Below are 20,948 nucleotides of genomic sequence, written 5' to 3'. Positions count from 1 at the left end.
AGATGAAAATATCAGTTCGAAATAAAGAAAGAGGGGAGATCTAAAGATGCATCAACTAGCATGGGTTACTAATATGACTAGGATTATTCCTTTGGCTGCCGGACGATAAAAGAACGTTGATTTGAAAACCAATAGAACAAGAGAAAAATGCTGATTTCAATGTGTTTACAGTGCCTTCAGAAAGTATTCACACCCCTTGACTTTTGTTGTTTTGTTGCGTTAGCCTAAATTAAAAATGTATTAAATTGGATTGAATTGTTACTGACCTACACAAAATATCCATGTCAAAGTGGAATTATGTTTTAAGACATTTTTACAAATTGATTCAAAATGAAAAGCTGAAATGTCTTGAGTTAATAAGTATTCAACCCCTTTTTTATGGCAAGTCTAAATAAGTTCAGGAGTAAATATTTGATAACAAGTAACATAATAAGTTGCATGGACTCACTCTGTGTGCAATAATAGTGTTTAACCTAATTTTTGAATGACTGTCTCATCTCTGTACACCACACATACAGGTCCCTCAGCAGTGAATTTCAAATACAGATTTCACAAAAGGTTTTCCAATGCCTCACAAAGAAGGGCAAATATTAGTTTTAAAAAACACCCATTGAATATCCCTTTGAGCATGGTGAAGTTATTAATTCTACTTTGGATGCTGTATCAATACACCCAGTCACTACAAAGATACAGGCGTTCTTCCTAACTTAGTTGTGGGAGAGGAAGCAAACCGCTCAGCGATTTCACCATGAGGCCAATGGTGACTTTAAAACAATTAAACTGTGATAGAAAACTGAAGATGGATCAACAACATTGTAGTTACTCCACAATACTAACTTAATTGACAGAGTAAAAAAATATTAATTATCATCTAAAACATGCATCCTCTTAGCAACAAGGCACTAAAGTAATACTGTGAAAAATGTGAAAAAAGCAATGAACTTTTTGTCCTGAATACAAAGTTCTATGTTTGGGGCAAATCCAACACAACACATTACTGAGTACTACTATCCATATTTTCATGTATAGTGGTGGCTGCATCATGTTATGGGTATGCTTGTAATCGTTAAGTACTGGGGAGTTTATCAGGATAAAAAAAAAAAAGAATGGAATGGAGTTAAGCACAGGAATACGTGGTTCAGTCTGCTTTCCACCAGACACTGGGAAAATAATTAACCTTTCAGCAGGACAATAACCTAATATTTCTGTAAATTAGATATTTCTGTATATAATTTTCAATCAATTTGCTAAGATTTCTCTAAACAAGTTTTCACTTTGTCATTATGGGGTATTTTTTTGTAGATGGGTGAGATTATAAATATATATATTTTTTAATCCATTTTGAAATTAGGCTGTAACAAAATGATGTGGAATAAGTCAAGGTGTAAGAATACTTTCTGAAGGTACATTATTTATGTAATTAAAAGTCTCATTAACCTTTGGCAACATTTTCTGCCGCCTCCAGGTCAGCATCGGTTCGGACAGGAGGCTGTAGCCAATATGCATATCATCTACACTTTGACATGTGAGCTTTTTTTATTTATGTAGGCCTACATGAAACATTCATTTGAATATTAATCCAATGTTGGCCTCTCTGATCCAATTCTGATTGGAGTAATTGTTTGATATTGTGATTTTTGGGGGATATTTTTTTACTTGTCCATTTGGACAACTTAAATCTGTATTCTTCTTGTCTGACTTTTTTAAATTACTTTTTTTACTTGTCCCAGCCATGAGGATAATCGTTAATGTCGAGTCCTGTCAAGTACCCCCTAACGTTAAACATTTTGTTCTGGAGTTTAAGAATTACCTTGATGTTGGCTGCACAGCTGTGCTCCACTATGAAGAGGTCGGCCCCATCCACAGCCAGACGGGTCATGGTGTACTTGAGCTCCTCAGAAGTCCGGCAGTGTCCAGGCAGGCAGGCCATCTACAAGAGAAGAGAACAGAATAGTTACACTGGTTTATTACTGTCTTATATTTTTTACACAAATATAGAAAACCAGAAAACCAGCAGACTACAGATTCTCTAGTATGTGATTTCCATGCACGGGAAAGTGTCTAAGTGTTACCTTGGAGTCACACACACGGCGGTCCACCCCGTGCTGGCAGATGACGGAGGGCTTGGGCTGTTCCAGCTGGAACTCCCGGGAGAAGACGTGAAACATGTATGTCTCGCCCCACTCCATCACACTGGCCAGCTGAGGAACAACACATTCATTAGATATACACACAGACACACACAGAGAGAACAGCAGTGTAGACAGACCTGTGGCATGGTGACTCTCCCAGTGAGGGCCCCGGCTTGCATGTCTATGAGCCAGGCGTACTCCAGGGTGTCTGTGCCTAGAGGCAGGCCCTGGGCTGAGAACATGGCGTGGGCACGCATCTGCAGACCAGACAGACTCAGGTGGCCGTCCCTCAGAACACCATCAGATGTGGGCCGCTGTGTGGATACAGGTAATAATTAGGGCTGTCAAAGTTAACGTCTTAACGCATTAATCACATCTCCATTTCTTCACCACACGCTTAAGCGAACGCGTTTCCACACAAAACCTTTTAAGTGCAACACACAACACGCTCTGTGCTGCTTACAGTGTGCACTTGGTCTCTGTAGTGCTTTCTATCTCTACTGTGGTGCTTAAACATCCACTATGCACACAGCTTTGAGCAACCATTTGAAGGAAAACTTACAGAAAGTTCAACCATAAATACATTCCTAGGCCTCTCTTTAGATAACAGGAAAAGCATAATTTGTACAGAAGCAGCTAGCTAGTTATGCTAATGTTAGCTAGCTAGCTAATCAAAATAATGTTTACAGTGCCATGGCTGATTCAACTCTAATTTCCCACAATGATTTTGATCAGAACAGGATATCCATTCCATTTAGCTAATGTTTTTGTTGTAGTTCTCAGGTCAAACTATTTAAGCAAATGGTCACACATTTTTAGTAGTAGCAGCTTGTGACTAGTTCGTGTTGAAGAACATGGATAAGTAGCCTAGATTAGATCTAATAGCTTTTTTATATATTACATGAACTCAGACCTGGCTGATCCGTTGTTATTGTCTTCTGTGGAATTGATAACATTGTTGGACAGGTTTAAAACCTTATTTTTCCCCTAAAGTCAACCCTGAATGTTTAACAACTTGTGTGTTCATGCAAGTGTTAAACTGCAAGAACAAGATGGAGTAGGCCTACTTAAACATTGGGAGCATTAATAGCTAGCTATATGCTGTGGTGTAAAGTACTTAAGTAAAAATACTTTAAGGTACTTTTTAAGTAGTTTTTTGGGGTATCTGTACTTTACTATTTATATTTTTGCCAAACGTAACTTTTACTTCACTACATAACTAAAGAAAATAATGTACTTTTTACTCCATAGATTTTCATTGACACCAAAAAAGTACATTGACAGGAAAATGGTCCAATTCACACACTTATCAAGAGAACATCCCTGGTCATTCAACCCTACTGCCTCTGATCTGGCGGACTCACTAAACACAAATGCTTTGTTTGTAAATTATGTCTGAGTGTTGGAGTGTGCCCCTCCTATCCGTCAATTTTTAAAAAATGAGAAAATTGTGCCGTCTGGTTTGCTTAATATAAGGAATTTGAAATTATTTATACATTTACTTTGACTTTGATATTTAAGTACATTTTAGCAATTCCATTTATTTTTGTTACTTAAGTATATTTAAAACCAAATACTTTTAGACTTTAACAAGTATTTAACTGGGTGACTTTTACTTGAGTCATTGGTATCTTTACTTTTACTCAAGTATGACAATTGAGTACTTCTTCCACCACTGGCTATATTGTATGTCAGTGACTTTTGTGTTGTTTATGTTGAAAATACCATTAAAAGGTTCTGATGAAGAGTATTTAGTGTTTATTTCCCTTACAATCAAAACAGATTGCCTATAAGTAGTTTTTGGCACATTTCAGCAAATTCAAAAATTGTGAATAATGCCATTATTTTTATTCCTTATTTTAATCGCATTACAGTGCTAGTAATAATAATAAACTTGTTGGAGCCTAAAGACAGGTGGGATTAGCTTCCTATATGCATATACACGCATCACACAAACATCCAGACATTATGCATGCACATCTATCATACATTCATCACAAGCAAACAATCTTGTGGAAGCACAAAACAACCTCTTAGAATGGTTAGTTCCTACAGTTTGACAGTCAAATGGTAGTATTGTGCGATGTGCATTGCTAATAGGTAAAAAGTGTCTATTTGATTCTTTGCAATTCAAATCTTCAGCCAGTTGATCAACATTCACAGTACTCTCAAATTATTGAGCCACATACCCACAACAAAAATGTTGCAGTCTATTATTCTCAGCAGAACTCAGTTCTGCAGATAATTGCATGAGGGAAGAGATTACCAACCAGGGCATTTCAGGTAAATCTCTGAGCTCTTGAGGTTCCAGTAATAACAAACCCATTGCTACTGCTAAGCATACAATCATAAACCATGTTCTGCGCCATGTCTACATCAATCCAGTGCTTTTAAATCCTTGTCAACATGAACAAGTGCACCCCTTGAAGTGAAATGTGAGGGCTCTTGTATGAATGTATCACTAAAGCTCCTTTCCTTTCGATTATGATTGACTCACCTGGTAGTTGTCACTGATGAATATGTGAGCCGGTGAGAGCACAAGCTGGAGCATGGTCTCTTTGTAGCCCTTTTTCATCTCAAAACACAGCTTCTCTAGGAACCCCGAGGGGGCTTCAGGACTGTCGCTGCCGCAGTGCTGTCCAGACACACGTGGAGAGAGAGAGTTAGAAGAATGTCTGGGTTAAGGGGTATCTCCAGCACTGGTACAACTGGTACAAAGTGGTGCTGATAGACAACATAATGTGTTAGTTGCTGATAAAGATTGCTGGTTGTTGCAGGGGTAGGTGGGGATGGACTTACCATGGGCAGGCGTCCGTGCACCTTGTAGAGGTTGATGAGGACGGTGATTTCCCAGGGGCGCAGGGCCAGGGGGTGGAGGGTGGCACCATCCCTCCCGTCATCGTCCAGGCCCAGTGGAGACCAACCCAGGGTGGAGGAGGTGGACAGGGAGGACAGCACAGGGCTGGACACCGCCTCCTCAAAGTCTGTGTACATGTCGTCCTCACCAAAGTAGTTCTCCTATAGAAGGGGGAGAGGGATGTGTGGAGGGTTAAATCTTGTGACATTTTCTAACCAAAGGGCTGAATCCTTGATTTGAAGAATGTACAATTTACTCAAATGTTTTCCTCAAATCTCGCATTTACCCTCCCTAGGGGGTTTCTGGATGTCTATGAGTCTGCACAGTTTCCTGTGCTGTATGTTGTCTCCCTGTACTGTACCTTGATGGAGACGAGGGCCTTGAGCAGGGGCCCGTAAAGGATGATCTGGGAGTCGGGGGACATCTCTATCTCCACATGGAGCCTGTCAGGGGGCAGCTCAGAGGGATCTGTGGTCACCCTGCTGTTGTGGGCAGAGCTGCGAGGTGGTGGCGGGTGGGGCACAGACGAGTGCTCAGGGGGGCGCAAGGACGACAACATGGCATCCTCCATCTCCGACACTGCAGGGACAGAGAAACACTCACGTAGAAGTACAGAGCAGGAACATATAAACGCAAATGAAGTTAAACATCTTAGGAATCTGCTCACAGGACTGCTTGAGCTGTTTGTCTGCCTTCTGGGGGTAGATGGGGTGCCAGGTGTAATCAATGATGAGCAGGAAGTTTGGGACGGTCCAACAGTCCACCCAGCCAGCTCTGAAGCACAAGGAACAAATGGCATAGTGAAATGGTAATTACATAGTAATAATGATTTACTTGTTTATTTCTTTGGGATACAGTGAAACAAGCACCACAAAGGGCTGTGGTTGACATGAAATTTTGTCAGACGCTTATTGTATCACAGTAATTGACCGTTAATGAACATAAACGCATTTAGCATCTCCAGGCCTCCACGCATACAAGCTGCATGCATGACTTTGGAACATCTAGATAAAAAAAAAAAAACTATTATAAATCAATTGAATATACACCATCACAATAACTCCATTATTTATTTTAGGTCTAAAGAAAATGTATTTCAGAAGAACAGAAAATGAGTTGGCCTACGGTATGTTATCTGGCTATGTGCCATCCCATAGGCTGTTGGTTTGTTCATTTAGCAGACAAGATCTGCTTAAAAGTCCCATGCCATTATTTTATAGGGTGAGTATTGTCAAAGTGAGACACTTTCTAAAAATGTGCTTTCCCGGAACACCTTACAGAATCATCCCATTGTCTTAACCCCCAACATGATACCATTCTAAATAGCTTAAGAACTCTACTGCACTATACAAAATAAAATAAAAAATATTAAAAACAGGATGGATGACTTCTTCAAACACAAATTGTCCTGAGACTACTGTCAGTCAATACTAATATACTAATATTTTCATATGAATTAACTATTAATTATTATTTTTTAAATCCCTATTACTATGCTATTCAAAATCAAATACAATTTCACTAATTGTAGGTTAAATCTGAATTTGTTTAAATTTAGGCTAATATACCAAAGATACTATCTTAAATCAGTATTTGTTTATAAAACATTTTCTGCCATGTGTAATTTGCAGTAGGCTATGTATTGTATAAAGGCACAATCATTATTTTAATTCAGTTTTTTTTTTCGGGCTTGGGCTCATATATAGGCCTATATTTATGCACAATATCTAATATGCATATGGGTGGTTTGAATTAATCATCACCTTGGAAAGCGCTGTCCATTTCGTTGTTAGGCTTTGAAACAACATCCACAACAACCATGTTTTTCACTGTTTCAACCTGTTGTTGAACTTCTTTCTTCAAATTCATCAATCACAGTGAGGTGAGTTTTAAAAGAACATACTGTTTTGATGTGTTTAATGTGATTTTCAATTGCATTTGCATTGCTGTCAGAGTGGTTAGAGGGACAATAAAGCCATGAGTATGAGGCCATTAGCACTCTGAGGATTGTTAGCGAGTTGGGTACCAGTAATGTGTATCCAAAGTACATAAGAGATTACTGTGTTTACTGTGGTCATGACTTCCGACTGCTGGTGTGGTGGTAATACAATCACCGCAACAGCCCTAGCATCTCTACCACACAGTTTCCTAGTAAATGATGGCTAAATACTGGTGGAATACCGTTAATTAAAGTGTTAGTGGGTCTGACTCACTCTGCGTGGGTGATGTTCCTCCAGCCGGACTTGTTGAGTTTGGGAGGGCCGCCATGGCTCTGGCCCTGGCTCTCCCCAGGCATGCACATGTCAGGTGGCAACTTGCTATTCTGGTAGTCCTTGGCCAAGGTGAGCAGTGGATACCTGCTGGGGTGGCAGTCTGGCAGGGAGAGCCGCAAGTCTGTGTCTTCAGCCTGGGATTAACACAGAGACACAGACTTATACGTGCCCACATCGGGAAGTACTGTAAGGGTACTCCTTACATGAAATGATCTTGAAATCATGAAAAATTCCATCTGCTATTAGCTACTGTACTCACCCTCAGACAGAACCTTGTATTGCAGGTGGTAGGGACATACTCATTAAAAGGCAACGTGAAATCAATGTTCAAAGTCTCCCCACAAGCAGCCAGATACACTGAAAGACAAAGGGTTATACAATATCAGTAAAACATGAATCATTTCGATTCTTATGTGCATCAAAAGTGCAGGCAAATTGTATATGTTCACTACATACAATGTTAAGTTCACTCCTTGCGAATTCTTGAGTTTGTTCATCATTTAATTCCAACAGCTGTCTCACCATTCTCCTGTTGCTTAGTGGAGCAGTCGATCCAGTTGTGCTGGTTGGCAGCCCAGAGCATCTCAAACTGGTGGAAGACAACCTTGAACTTCCAGGCGTAAGGGACAAAAGAGTAGATATCCGGGGCACCGTCACTGGCCCAGTCCCCGATCAGGTCTAGAGACGGACAAGAGCGAACCAAAGTGTCTACATTCAGCAGCGTTTGATTCAGTACAATATGTGTACATCAAATGTCTATAGTGCAATTCCATGCCAAATAAGCCCGCAATTTTCATTCTTAATTGGGAGGAAGATTGTTTGACATGGTTTTTACATTTGTATCAACAAAAAAAATTCATGATGAAAGTGGCCATTTTATGCCCTTTTTAGACCTAGACATACCTACTGTAAGACCCTATGCTCTGTAAACCGTGCATGATAGACATCTTGGTGTCATTATAGACCTTATAGTGTGCTCTAAAATATGGAGTATGTCTTGATCCTGAAATGAAATATTTCACATGAATTTATCCAACATAACACATTTTATTACTACCCTTGTAGATTTAGCTTATTTTAAGACATTGTTTGTCACAAAATACTCTACAAGTACATTACATTTCAGTGTATCCAGAGTATGCTCTTTCGTAATTCTGAAGGTATGATCAATTGATGAGCACCACCAACACAGTGAATGTGGAAAATGGATTCAAAGGTAACTCCCTCTGCTGCTGACTTGCTGAATGTGCGATCCTAAAGGACGGCGGTGATTGGTTATTTACCTATTAATTTGTATGTATAAAATGGGTCATATCAGAGAAACTTCTCCGCTAGACATTATTTGGGGTGTTTTTTTCAGTCTCCCTACATATTTATGAGAGGATGTTTCAGACAAAATTATGCACTATGGCTGTATTTTAATTTTTTCGCGCCTGCAGAATTCATCCAATGTCGTCATTGGTTGACTGAACCTGCTCTCTTCCTAGAGCTGGCCGCCAAAACGAACTGAACACTCCGCTTGGAGTTTAACAAAAGGCACCTAAAGGACTCTCAGACCATGAGAAACAAGATTCTCTAGTCTGATGAAACTCTTTGGCCTGAATTCCAAGCATCACGTCTGGAGGAAATACCCCATCAGACCAGAGAATCTTGTTTCTCATGGTCTGAGTCTTTAGGTGCCTTTTGGAAAACGGCAAGCAGGCTGTCATGTGCCTTTACTGAGGAGTGCCTTCCGTCTGGCCACTGTACCATAAAGGCCTGATTTTTAGAGTGCTGCAGAGATGGTTGTCCTTCTGGAATGTTCTCCCATCTCCACAGAAGAACTCTGAAGCTCTGTCAGAGTGAGCATCGGGTTCTTGGTCACCTCCCTGACCAAGGCCTTTCTCCCCCGATTGCTCAGTTTTGCCAGGTGGCCAGCTCTTGGAAAAGTTTTGGTGGTTCCAAACAGCTTCCATTTAAGAATAATGGAGGCCAGTGTTCTGCCACTTCTTGGGGACCTTCAATGCTGAATACATGTCAACTGTGGGACCTTATATAGACAGGTGTGTCTTTCCAAATCATGTCCAATCAATTGAATTAACCACAGGTTAATGAAGTTGTAGAAACATAAAGGATGATCAATGGAAACAGGATGCACCTGAGCTCAATTTCCAATCTCATAGCAAAAGGTCTGAATATTTATGTAATTAAGGTATGTTATTTTTAATACATTTTCAACCATTTCAAACAACCTGTTTTCACTTTGTCATTATGGGGTATTGTGTGTAGATTGAGGAAAAAATATCATTTAAGAATGTTTAAATAAGGCTGTAACGTAACAAAATGTGGAAAAAGTCAATAAGTTTGAATACATTCCAAAGGCACTATACACATACACACTATTTGTTTTGTATATTTTCCTTTTATGTTCCCCTAGCCCTACCACCCCTCCCTTAATTGGATAAAACTAATGGACAACAACACTTGGGCTTCTACTTCCATCTTATACATACTACATACATTTTACGGACAAAATGTATTTTACTCCCATCAACCCTAATCTACCATTTTGTTAAAACACGTATACTTGCCAACCTTTGTTTAAACGATACCGCTAAAACAAATGATGGTGTAAGACTGAAGCTAGTTTATCCAAATACAATTCATGAATATCACAATGAATTGATAAAGAAGTCGAAGTCAGCACTTGATTGTTTTTTTAATAACACCATTATATATAAAAAGGTTTTGATTTTTACTATTTTCTACATTGTATTTTCTACTAGTGAAGACAAACTATGAAATAACACATGGAATCATTTAGTAGCCAAAAAAAGTGTTACATGTTTTATTCTTCAAAGTAGCCACCCTTTGCCTTGATGACAGCTTTGCACACTCTTGGCATTCTCTCAACCAGCTTCACCTGGAAAGCTTTCCAACAGTCTTAAAGGTGTTCCCGCATATGAAAAACAAATTATTGTCCCACTAAGCGCAAACCAGATGGGATAGCATGTCGCTGGAGAATGCTCTGGCAGCCATGGTGGTCAAGTGTGCCTTGAATACTAAATAAATCACTGACAGTGTCACCAGCAAAACAGCCCCATACCATCACACCTCCTCCTCCATGCTTCACGGTGGGAACCACCGGGCGGCAGGTAGCCTAGTGGTTAGAGCGTTGGACTAGTAACCGAAAGGTTGAAAGATTGAATCCCCGAGCTGACAAGGTAAAAATCTGTCGTTCTGCCCGTGAACAAGGCAGTTAACCCACTGTTCCTAGGCAGTCATTGTAAATAAGAATTTGTTTTTAACTGACTTAGTTAAATAAAGGTTTAAAGTTGTTTTGTTTTTTTTTACACACAAGATCATCCACTCACCTACAACGGTGGTTGGAACCAAAAATCTCAAATTTGGACTCATCAGACCAAAGGACAGATTTAAACCTAATATCCATTGCTCATGTTTCTTGGCCCAAGCAAGTTTCTTCTCATTGTCGCCCCGATTTAACCTCAACAGGGGGACAAGGCAGGGTTGTGCGCCGTCGCCTATGCTCTTCGCCCTAATTATTGAACCGCTCGCTCAGACGATTAGATCTCATGCAGCAATACACGGCTATAATACTAAAGTTACTCTAAATAAGATCTCTCTATACGCAGATGACATCCTCCTCTATGTAACAGAACCCCAGGCTAGTATCCCAGCTATTCTTGATGTGATCAATTTGTTTGGTACCTTCTCGGGATACAGAATAAATTGGAACAAGAGTGAATTAATGCCCATACGGTCGCAAAATACCTCCTGGCTAGAACATCTCCCATTTAAGTTATCTTCAGAAAAATGTACCTACCTAGGAATTGTAGTTACCAAACAATACTCCTTACTATTTAAAGATAATTTCCCCCCTCTGATACAAAAACTCAAAGCAAACATACTATTTTGGAGAACTCTCCCAATTTCTCTGCTCGGAAGAATTAATGCCATTAAAATGGTCTTCCTCCCACAACTGCTCTACCTACATCAGAACATCCCAGTATTCATACCTAAATCCTTTCATAAACAACTGGACTCAATTATCAATCCTTTCATCTGGGATTATAAAACACACAGGATAGGTAAAAACACCTCTGTAAATCCAAGATGGAAGGAGGATTGTCTCTCCCAAATTTTATATTTTATTACTGGGCCGCTAACCTCCGCGTTGTTACGTTTCTGTTGGATGACGTACTTCCGGCATCCAGCTGGCTTAGTATGGAGCGTGAGGAGTGTCACCCCTTCTCTATTGGCGCTGTGATTTTGTCGCCTGTCAATCTGGAGATGTCACTTTATTGTAACAATCCTATTATACATAGCACAGTCCGAATCTGGAAGCAAATTAAAGTCCACTTTGAGCTTAGACCAATGTCATTCATGCTCCCTGTCGCCAGGAATCCCTCCTTTGCCCCTTCTAACCTTGATAACACCTTTGAGCGATGGGGAGAGTTGGGGATAAGTACAATAGGGGATTTATACATAGAAGGGACCTTTGCTTCCTTTGAGTTGCTGAGGGAAACTTATAAGGGGGGGGGATAGGGGGGACATCTTCCCTCTTTCTTTCTACGTGTCCTTGTTCTGTATGTCGTGTTTTGTATTATTTGTTCTGCACCCAGAACTCTGGGTCTTGTTGTTCCTGTATGCTCTTTTATGGTTAGATAAGAATTGTATACCTGTCTTGTATACCTATATACCATTCTTGTGTGTGTTCAATAAAAAATATTTGAAAGTGTCTCCTTACCCCTCCTGTCTCAGCCTCCAGTATTTATGCTGCAGTAGTTTATGTGTCGGGGGGCTAAGGTCAGTTTGTTATATCTGGAGTACTTCTCCTGTCCTATTCGGTGTCCTGTGTGAATTTAAGTGTGTTCTCTCTAATTCTCTCTTTCTTTCTCTCTCTCGGAGGACCTGAGCCCTAGGACCATGCCTCAGGACTACCTGACATGATGACTCCTTGCTGTCCCCAGTCCACGCTTAAAGCCTCTACATCTTGCTGAATTTATCTGAACATCCATCTGAATTTCTGTCGGTGTCCATTTTGAAAGTGCTGAACGAATAGGCCTACCTCGTTTGCTTGCACTTACTTATACTTAGAGCTAAGTGTTAATGATAAGAATAAACATTATGACACAAATCCACAAAGAGTCAGTAGTAACCACATTTGTTTAAGCAAGTCAGCCATATCAGCTATGGTTTTTAAAAAGGCAGTAAATGAGGCTGAATAAACTGTTTCACTGTCAGACAAGGCTCCGCTGACAGCCAGGTGTAGCAGTGGTAAGGATTCACTCCATGGTGCTGAAAGGAAAGCTCTGCCGTTGGGACAGCTTTATGTACAGTTTGTGGGCACTGTTTGTCAAAAGTCATAGTCAAATCCAAATCAACCGAATACAACATGAACGGCATTGTTGGATAACAAAAAATATTTACAAAAAGGTAAAAAAATTAAATACAAATAAAAAGTAACACTATATACAAGGGGTACCGTTACCGAGTCAATGTGCGGGGATACAGGTTAATAAAGGTGGAGGAGGTCTTTATTCCAGTGAGATTGCTAAAGCGAACACCGCCATGTTTAGTTTTGCCCAACCTAGATTGAGGCACAGACACGGTCTCAATGGGGATTGCTGAGCTAACTACACTGACTGTGCTAGTGGCAGACTCCACCAAGCTGGCAGGCTGGCTATCTCATTGTGGAGCTAGGGGAGTTAGAGTCCTGTCTATGTTCGTAGATAAGATGAGAGCACCCCTCCAGCTAGGATGGAGTCCGTCACTCCTCAGCAGGCCAGGCTTGGTCCTGTTTGTGGGTGAATTACAGCAACTGCAATTAGAAGGCATAATGTTAATGTTACTACTTAGCTTCGGCTGGTGGAGGTCCTGACGAACCACGTCCAGATGAAGCGTTTTTATAGCTAGTTTCCGAGCTGGTCACGGGTGCACCTCAGCCGCGCTCAAGGTACTAAACGATATCATAACCGCCATCGATAAAAGACAGTACTGTGCAGCCATTTTCATCGACCTGGCAAAGGCTTTCGACTCTGTCAATCACCACATTCTTATTGGCAGACTCAATAGCCTTGGTTTCTCAAATGACTGCCTCGCCTGGTTCCCCAACTACTTCGCAGATAGAGTTCAGTGTATAAAATCGGAGGGCCTGTTGTCCGGACCTCTGGCAGTCTCTATGGGGGTACCACAGGGTTCAATTCTCGGGTCGACTCTTTTCTCTGTATATATCAACAATGGCGCTCTTGCTGCGGGTGATTCCCTGATCCACGTCTACGCAGACGACACCATTCTGTATACATCTGGCCCTTCTTTGGACACTGTGTTAACTAACCTACAAACGAGCTTCAATGCCATACAACACTCCTTCCAACTGTTCTTAAATACTAGCAAAACCAAATGCATGCTTTTCAACCGTTTGCTGCCCGCACCCGCCCGCCCGACTAGCATCACTACTCTGGACTATTCTGACCTAGAATACGTGGACAACTACAAATACCTAGGTGTCTGGCTAGACTGTAAACTCTCCTTCCAGAGTCATATCAAACATCTCCAATCCAAAATCAAATCAAGAATCGGCTTCCTATTTCGCAATAAAGCCTCCTTCACTCACGCCGCAAAACTTACCCTAGTAAAACTGACTATCCTACCGATCCTCGACTTCGGCGATGTCATCTACAAAATAGCTTCCAATACTCTACTCAGCAAATTGGATGCAGTCTATCACAGTGCCATCCGACTTACATTTCCCTCACTAACTTTAAACACCAGCTATCTGAGCAGCTAACCGTTCGCTGCAGCTGTACATAGTCCATCTGTAAATAGCCCACCCATTCTACCTACCTCATTCCATATTGTTTTTATTTACTTTGCTGCTCTTTTGCACACCAGTATCACTACTTAGTATCACTACTTACACACCATCATCTGCTTATCTATCACTCCAGTGTTAATCTGCTGAATTGTAATTACTTTGCTACTATGGCCTATTTATTGCCATACCTCCTCATGCCATTTGCACACACTGTATATAGACTTTCTTTTTTTCTATTGTGTTGACTGTACTCTTGTTAATTCCATGTAACTGTGTTGCTGTTTCTGTCGCACTGCTTTGCTTTATCTTGGCCAGGTCGCAGTTGTAAATGAGAACTTGTCCTCAAATAGATTACCTGGTTAAATAAAGGTGAAATAAAAAATAAAAAAAATAGCTTGGAAAGACAGCACCGTGCAGTATCGAAGAGCCCTCACTGCTGCTCGATCATCCTATTTTTCCAACTTAATTTAGGAAAATTAGAACAATCCAAAATGTATATGAGATACTTTTCAGAAAGGTAACTAAAAAAGCAGCATTCCCCAAGAGAGGATGGCTTTCACTTCAGCAGTGATAAAGTCATGAACTTCTTTGACGAAAAGATCATGATCATTGGAAAGCAAATTAAGGACTCCTCTTTAAATCTGCGTATTCCTCTAAAGCTTAGTTGTCCCGAGTCTGCACAACACTGCCAGGACCTAGGATCAAGGGAGACACTCAAGTTTTTTAATACTATATTTCTTGACACATTGATGCCTCTAAACCGTCAAGCTGCATACTGGACCCTATTCCAACTAAACTACTGAAAGAGCTGCTTCCTGTGCTTGGCTCTCTATCCACCGGATGTGTACCAAACTCACTAAAAGTGTCAGTAATAAAACCTCTCTTGAAAAAGCCAAACCTTGACCCAGAAAATATAAAAACTAAAATGTGCCTATATCGAATCTCCCATTCCTCTCAAATATTTTAGAAAAAGTTGTTGCGCAGCAACTCACTGCCTTCCTGAAGACAAACAATGTATACAAAATGCTTCCGTCTGGTTTTAGAACCCATCATAGCACTGAGACTGCACTTGTGAAGGTGGTAAATTACCTTTTAATGGCGTCACAGCAAGGCTCTGCATCTGTCCTAGATCTTAGTGCTGCTTTTGATACCATTCTTTTGGAGAGATTGGAAACCCAAATTGGTCTCCACAGACAAGTTCTGGCCTGGTTTAGATCTTATCTGTCGGAAAGATATCACTTTGTCTCTGTAGATGGTTTGTCCTCTGACAAATCAACTGTAAATTCTGGTGTTCCTCAAGGCTCCGTTTTAGGACCACTATTGTTTTCACTATATATTTTACTTCTTGCGATGTCATTCGGAAACATAACGTTAACTTTCACTGCTATGCAGACAACGCACAGCTGTACATTTCGATGAAACATGGTGAAGCCCCAAAATTGCCCTCCCTGGAAGCCTGTGTTTCAGACATAAGGAAGTGGATGGCGGAAAATGTTCTACTTTTAAACTCGGACAAAACAGAGATGCATGTTCTAGGTCACAAGAAACAGAGATATTCTGTTGAATCTGACAATTAATCTTGGTTGTACAGTCGTCTCAAATAAAACTGTGAAGGACCTCGGCGTTACTCTGGACCCTGATCTCTCTTTTGACGAACATATCAAGACTGTTTCAAGGACGGCTTTTTTCCATCTATGTAACATTGCAAAAATCAGAAACTTTCTGTCCGAAACTGATGCAGAAAAATTAATCCATGCTTTTGTCACTTCTAGGTTAAACTACCGCAATGCTCTACTTTCTGGCTACCCGGATAAAGCACAAAATAAACTTCAGTCAGTGCTAAACACGGCTGCTAGAATCTTGACTAGAACCAAAATGTTTTATCATATTACCCCAGTGCTAGCCTCTCTACACTGGCTTCCTGTTAAGGCTATGGCTGATTTCAAGGTTTTACTGCTAACCTACAAAGCACTACATGGGCTTGCTCCTACCTATCTTTCCGATTTGGTCCTGCCGTTCATACCTACATGTACGCTACGGTCACAAGACATAGGCCTCCTTACTGTCCCTAGAATTTCTAAGCAAACAGCTGGAGGCAGGGCTTTCTCATATAGAGCTCCATTTTTATGGAATGGTCTGCCTATCCATGTGAGAGACGCTGACTCGGTCTCAACCTTTAAGTCTTTATTGAAGACTCATTTCTTCAGTAGATCCTACGATTGAGTGTTGTCTGTCCCAGGAGTGTGAAGATGAACGGAAAGGCACTGGAGCAACGAACCGCTCTTGCCGTCTCTGCCTGGCCGGTTCCCCTCTCGCCACTGGGATTTTCTGCCTCAAACCCTATTACAGGGGCTGAGTCACTGGCTTACTTGGTGCTCTTCCATGCCGTCCCTAGGAGGGGTGCGTTACTTGAGTGGGTCACTGACCTGATTTTCCTGTCCGGGTTGGCGCCCCCCCTCTGGATCGTGCCGTGGGGGAGATCTTCGTGGGCTATATATGGCCTTGTCTCAGGATGGTAAGTTGGTGGTTGAAGATATCCCTCTAGTGGTGTGGGGGCTGTGCTTTGGCAAAGTGGGTGGGGTTATATCTTGCCTGTTTGGCCCTGTCTGAGGGTACCGTCGGACAAGGCCACAGTGTCGCTCGACCCCTCCTGTCTCAACCTCCAGTATTTATGCTGCAATGGTTTGTGTCGGGGGGCTAGGGCCAGTCTGTTATATCTGGAGTATTTCTCCCGTCTTATCTGGTGTCCTTTGTGAATTTAAGTATGCTCTCTCAAATTATTTTTCCCTCTCTCTCTCTCGGAGGACCTGAGCCCTAAGACCATGCCTCAGGACCACCTGGCCTGATGACTCCTTGCTGTCCCGAGTCCACCTGGTAGTGCTGCTGCTCCAGTTTCAACTGTTCTGCTTGCGGCTATAGAACCCTGACCTGTTCACTGGACGTGCTACCTTGTCCCAGAACTGCTGTTTTCAACTCTCTAGAGAGAGCAAGAATGGTACAGATTCTCTGAGTGATCAGCTATGAAAAGCCAACTGACATTTACTCTTGAGGTGCTGGCCTGCTGCACCCTCCACAACCATTGTGATGATTATTATTTGACCCTGCTGGTCACAATGAACATTTGAACATCTTGGCCATGTTCTGTTATAATCTCCACCCGGCACAGCCAGAAGAGGACTGGCCACCCCTCATAGCCTGGGTCCTCTCAAGGTTTCTTCCTAGGTTCCAGCCTTTCTAGGGAGTTTTTCCTAGCCAACCTGTTTCTACACCTACATTGCTTGCTGTTTGGGGTTTTAGACTGGGTTTCTGTACAGCACTTTGACATCAGCTGATGTAAGAAGGGCTTTATAAATACATTTGATTGAATAGTCTATGATTTGGGTGACTAGTCTTTAACAATTTTTTGGGCCTTCCTCTGAGACCGCCTATTATTTAGGTCCTGGATGGCAGGAAGCTTGGCCCCAGTGATGTACTGGCCCTTACGCACTATCCTCTGTAGCGCCTTACGGTCAGATGCCGAGCAGTTGCCATACCAGGCAGTGATGCAACCGATCAAGATGTTCTCGATGGTGCAGCTGTAGAACCTTTTGAAAATCTGGAGACCCATGCCAAATCTTTTCAATCTCCTGAGGGCAAAAATGTGTTGTCGTGCCCTATTCACAACTGTCTTGTTGTGTCTGGACCATGATTGTTTGTTGGTGATGTGGACACCAAGGAACTTGAAACTCTCGACCCACTCCACTACAGCCCTGTCGATGTTAATGGGGGCCTGTTCGGCCCGCCTTTTCCTTTAGTCCACGATAAAAAACTTTGTCTTTCTCACATTCAGGGAGAGGTTGTTGTCCTGGCACCACACTGCAAGGTCTCTGACCTCCTCCGAATAGGCTGTCTCATCGTTGTCTGTGAACAGGCCTACCACTGTTGGGTCGTCAGCAAACTTAATGGTGGTGTTGGAGTCGTGTTTGGCCACGCAGTCGTGGATGAACATGGAGTACAGGAGGAGACTAAGCACGCACCCAAGAGGGGCCCCAGTGTTGAGGATCAGCGTGGCAGATGTGTATTTGCCCACCCTACCACCTGGGGGGCGGCCCGTCAGGAAGTCCAGGATCCAGCTACATAGGGAGGTGTTTAAGTCCCAGGGTCCTTATCTTAGTGATGAGATTTTTGGGCACTATGGTGTTGAACGCTGAGCTGTAGTCAATGAACAGCATTCTCACATAGGTGTTCCTTTTTCCAGGTGAGAAAGGGCAATGTGGAGTGCGATTTGAGATTACGTCATCTGTTGGGGCAGTATGCGAATTGGAATGGGTCTAGGGTTTCCGTGATGATGGTGTTGATGTGAGCCGTGTTGATGTGAGCCATGACCAGCCTTTCAAAGCACTTCATGGCTACCGACGTGAGTGCTTCGAGGAGGTAATCATTTAGGGATGTTACCTTCGCTTCCTTGGGCACAGGGACTATGGTGGTCTGTTTGAAACATGCAGCTATTACAGTGAAGACACTTGCCAGTTGGTCCGCACATGCTTTGAGTACACGTCCTGGTAATCCGTCTGGCCCCACGGCTTTGTGAATGTTGACTTGTTTAAAGGTCTTGCTCACATCGGCTACCGAGAGCGTGATCACGCAGTCATCCAGAACAGCTGGTGCTCTCATGCATGCTTCAGTGTTGCTTGCCTTGAAGCGAGCATAAAAAGGTATTAGTAGACTGGTAGGCTGGCGTCACTTGGTAGCTCGCAGCTGGGTTTCCCTTTGTAGCCCGTAATAGTTTGCAAGCCCTGCCACATCCGACAAGCGTCAGAGCCGGTGTAGTAGGATTCAGTCTTAGTCCTCTCTAGTGCAATTAATGTATTGTTTGACGTTGTGTTGTGGCTTTGCTGGCATGCATAAAAAAAAAACATTTGTTTGCCCCACCAAGATTTAACATGCTAAAATCACCACTGACAACAGCTAGCAATATATACACCACAATGTTGGTTGAATGTTCCAGGATCTTCTTCAGATGGTTAACCTCTTCTTGTGTTAGGTAATGGCAGCTGTTTTTAGCAATCTTTGGGTATGTTGGGTTTGGGGGGGCTTTGACTCTGGCTCCTTGTAGAGAACCGTCTGGTCCTTTCTGCACTCCACAACCAGGTGGACAAGCCTCTCGTACACTTTCTTCACCGCACACTGCTTCAACCTCTTTTAGAAGATTTGTGTGTACTGCAAGTCTCCTGGAAAGACATGAAGACTGATCATGAGGATGTGTAACCATACAATAGACCATGTTCGTCTGTAAACAAATAAAGGCACAGTAGACTGGTATGCGTTTTGCTTGACTTGTAGGCAGTCTAGCTGTGTATAAGCAACTACAGTTGTGCTGTTGAGTAGACAAGCTAGAAGAGTGTACCAACAGCCCCTCTCCCGCCTACCACAGAACTGACTGCAAGGATAAGAAAAGTTTGAGAAGCACTTATTTTGTAGACAGTTTAGTGTATTGGTGATTTTGTTTTCTCAAGAGGGTATTGTGCTTTTATAAATACCTTTGGCTGTCCTGGCTGGTTTCAAAGTAAGATGATGTTGATCTTGAGTTTATTCCAGGCCGAAAACTTTAATCTAAATGGGTCTACAGGTTCTGTACTGCAGGGTTAGTGGGTAGGACACTCAGTAGTCGGTGATTAACCAATATTTTACTACCTTTCCCCCATCAATACACACGCAAAGCAACGAACTACATCCACCCACCCCCCTCACGTCAATAGATCATGCATACTAACCTTTACACACCCACCCCCAACAGACACCAGTCAGTCAACGAGTCAGTCAAGTCAGTCAACCAGTCAGTCAAGTCCTGCATGAACAATAATACAGAGAACTACAGTAGCAGTTGTAGCCTCATTGTAAACACACCAACTATGACAACAAGACATGGACCAAGTTTATGCCTAGCTCCAGTATATTTATTTGCTCATCATGGAGTCATGGAAAGATTTAAGTTAGATTTGAGGAGACTTACACTAGCTCCTGGTGCTGATATCTTTGCAGATGTTGATGGGATCGGACTCGAAATAGAACACAGTCAAGTCAGGCTCTGCGGAAGTTCTTTATCTAGCTAATGGTTCACTTACCTAACCTAAGGAAGCTGACATTAGCTTACAACGTTAAATCACATTGCCAGATAGCAGCTGCCTAATTACATTGATATGCTTTGGAATGTTTGGCCAGTGTATTATGAAAGCTAGCTAGATGGTGGTTTAGATAAACAAATTTGAGCTCAGCTTGACTTGTTTTCACGGGTGATGTTGGGCTGATCAGTTAGCTCCCTCTTTGAAGTGAAGGGGAAAATCGATAGAATAGCATCACTTTTCAACATTCGACGACATGGCAACCCCATCAGTTGAGACTTCAGATCCGTCAGAAATCCTCTGGCTGAAAGTGCTGGCTACAAAACAGACATTTCTATATTTCTCACACCTCCACGGGCGGTCCTGGACATTCTGAAATCCCTAGGAATTCTGGACATTGTGGTTTGCTTACAACCAGGCAATGTAGCTGGCCCATTTCTACCCGTGAGATGCAAAAACGCTTGTATTTGCGTGTAGTGAGGAAATAAATGTTTATTATTAATAAATATTAATGGAGCTAGTGCCTTCGGAAAGTATTCAGACCACTTGACTTATTCCACATTTTATTACGCAGCAGCCTTATTCTAAAATGGATTTTTTAAAATAAATCTCATTAATCTACACACAATACCCCATAATGACAAAGCACAAACAGGTTTTTAGAACTTTATGCAAATGTATAAATATCACATTTCCATAAGTATTCAGACCCTTCACTCAGTACTTTGTTGAAGCACCTCTGGCAGTGATTACAGCATTGAGTCATCT

The 20,948-nt window shown here is 42.0% G+C and overlaps 1 protein-coding gene across 44 annotated transcripts in view; it reads right to left on the bottom strand.

The window, feature by feature from the left end:
* The window catches only part of LOC110497798 (bridge-like lipid transfer protein family member 1), a 126,761-nt gene that overhangs the window by 83,758 nt on the left and 22,055 nt on the right, over positions 1 to 20,948 (bottom strand). For 43 of the 44 annotated variants that reach the window (XR_016488954.1, XR_016488955.1, XR_016488956.1 and 40 more), the window contains 10 exons: positions 7,785 to 7,940; positions 7,522 to 7,619; positions 7,203 to 7,396; positions 5,657 to 5,763; positions 5,351 to 5,568; positions 4,932 to 5,150; positions 4,630 to 4,767; positions 2,270 to 2,446; positions 2,073 to 2,201; positions 1,811 to 1,930 (listed from right to left, as the gene is read on the bottom strand). Coding sequence is in view for 40 of the 44 variants with exons in the window: in XM_021574170.3 (XP_021429845.3) it covers positions 1,811 to 1,930; positions 2,073 to 2,201; positions 2,270 to 2,446; positions 4,630 to 4,767; positions 4,932 to 5,150; positions 5,351 to 5,568; positions 5,657 to 5,763; positions 7,203 to 7,396; positions 7,522 to 7,619; positions 7,785 to 7,940 (1,556 nt within the window). In the remaining 4 variants the exon portion in view is untranslated. Of the gene's footprint in view, positions 1 to 1,810; positions 1,931 to 2,072; positions 2,202 to 2,269; positions 2,447 to 4,629; positions 4,768 to 4,931; positions 5,151 to 5,350; positions 5,569 to 5,656; positions 5,764 to 7,202; positions 7,397 to 7,521; positions 7,620 to 7,784; positions 7,941 to 16,505; positions 18,425 to 20,948 lie in introns of those variants that run through there. The other variant, XM_090211190.1, reaches the window with a different exon arrangement.

Source organism: Oncorhynchus mykiss, chromosome 19 (assembly GCF_057628025.1).
Source record: "Oncorhynchus mykiss isolate SJ-2025 chromosome 19, ASM5762802v1, whole genome shotgun sequence".
Taxonomy (NCBI): Eukaryota; Metazoa; Chordata; class Actinopteri; order Salmoniformes; family Salmonidae; genus Oncorhynchus; species Oncorhynchus mykiss.
This window is presented reverse-complemented; position numbering and strand designations above follow the sequence as displayed.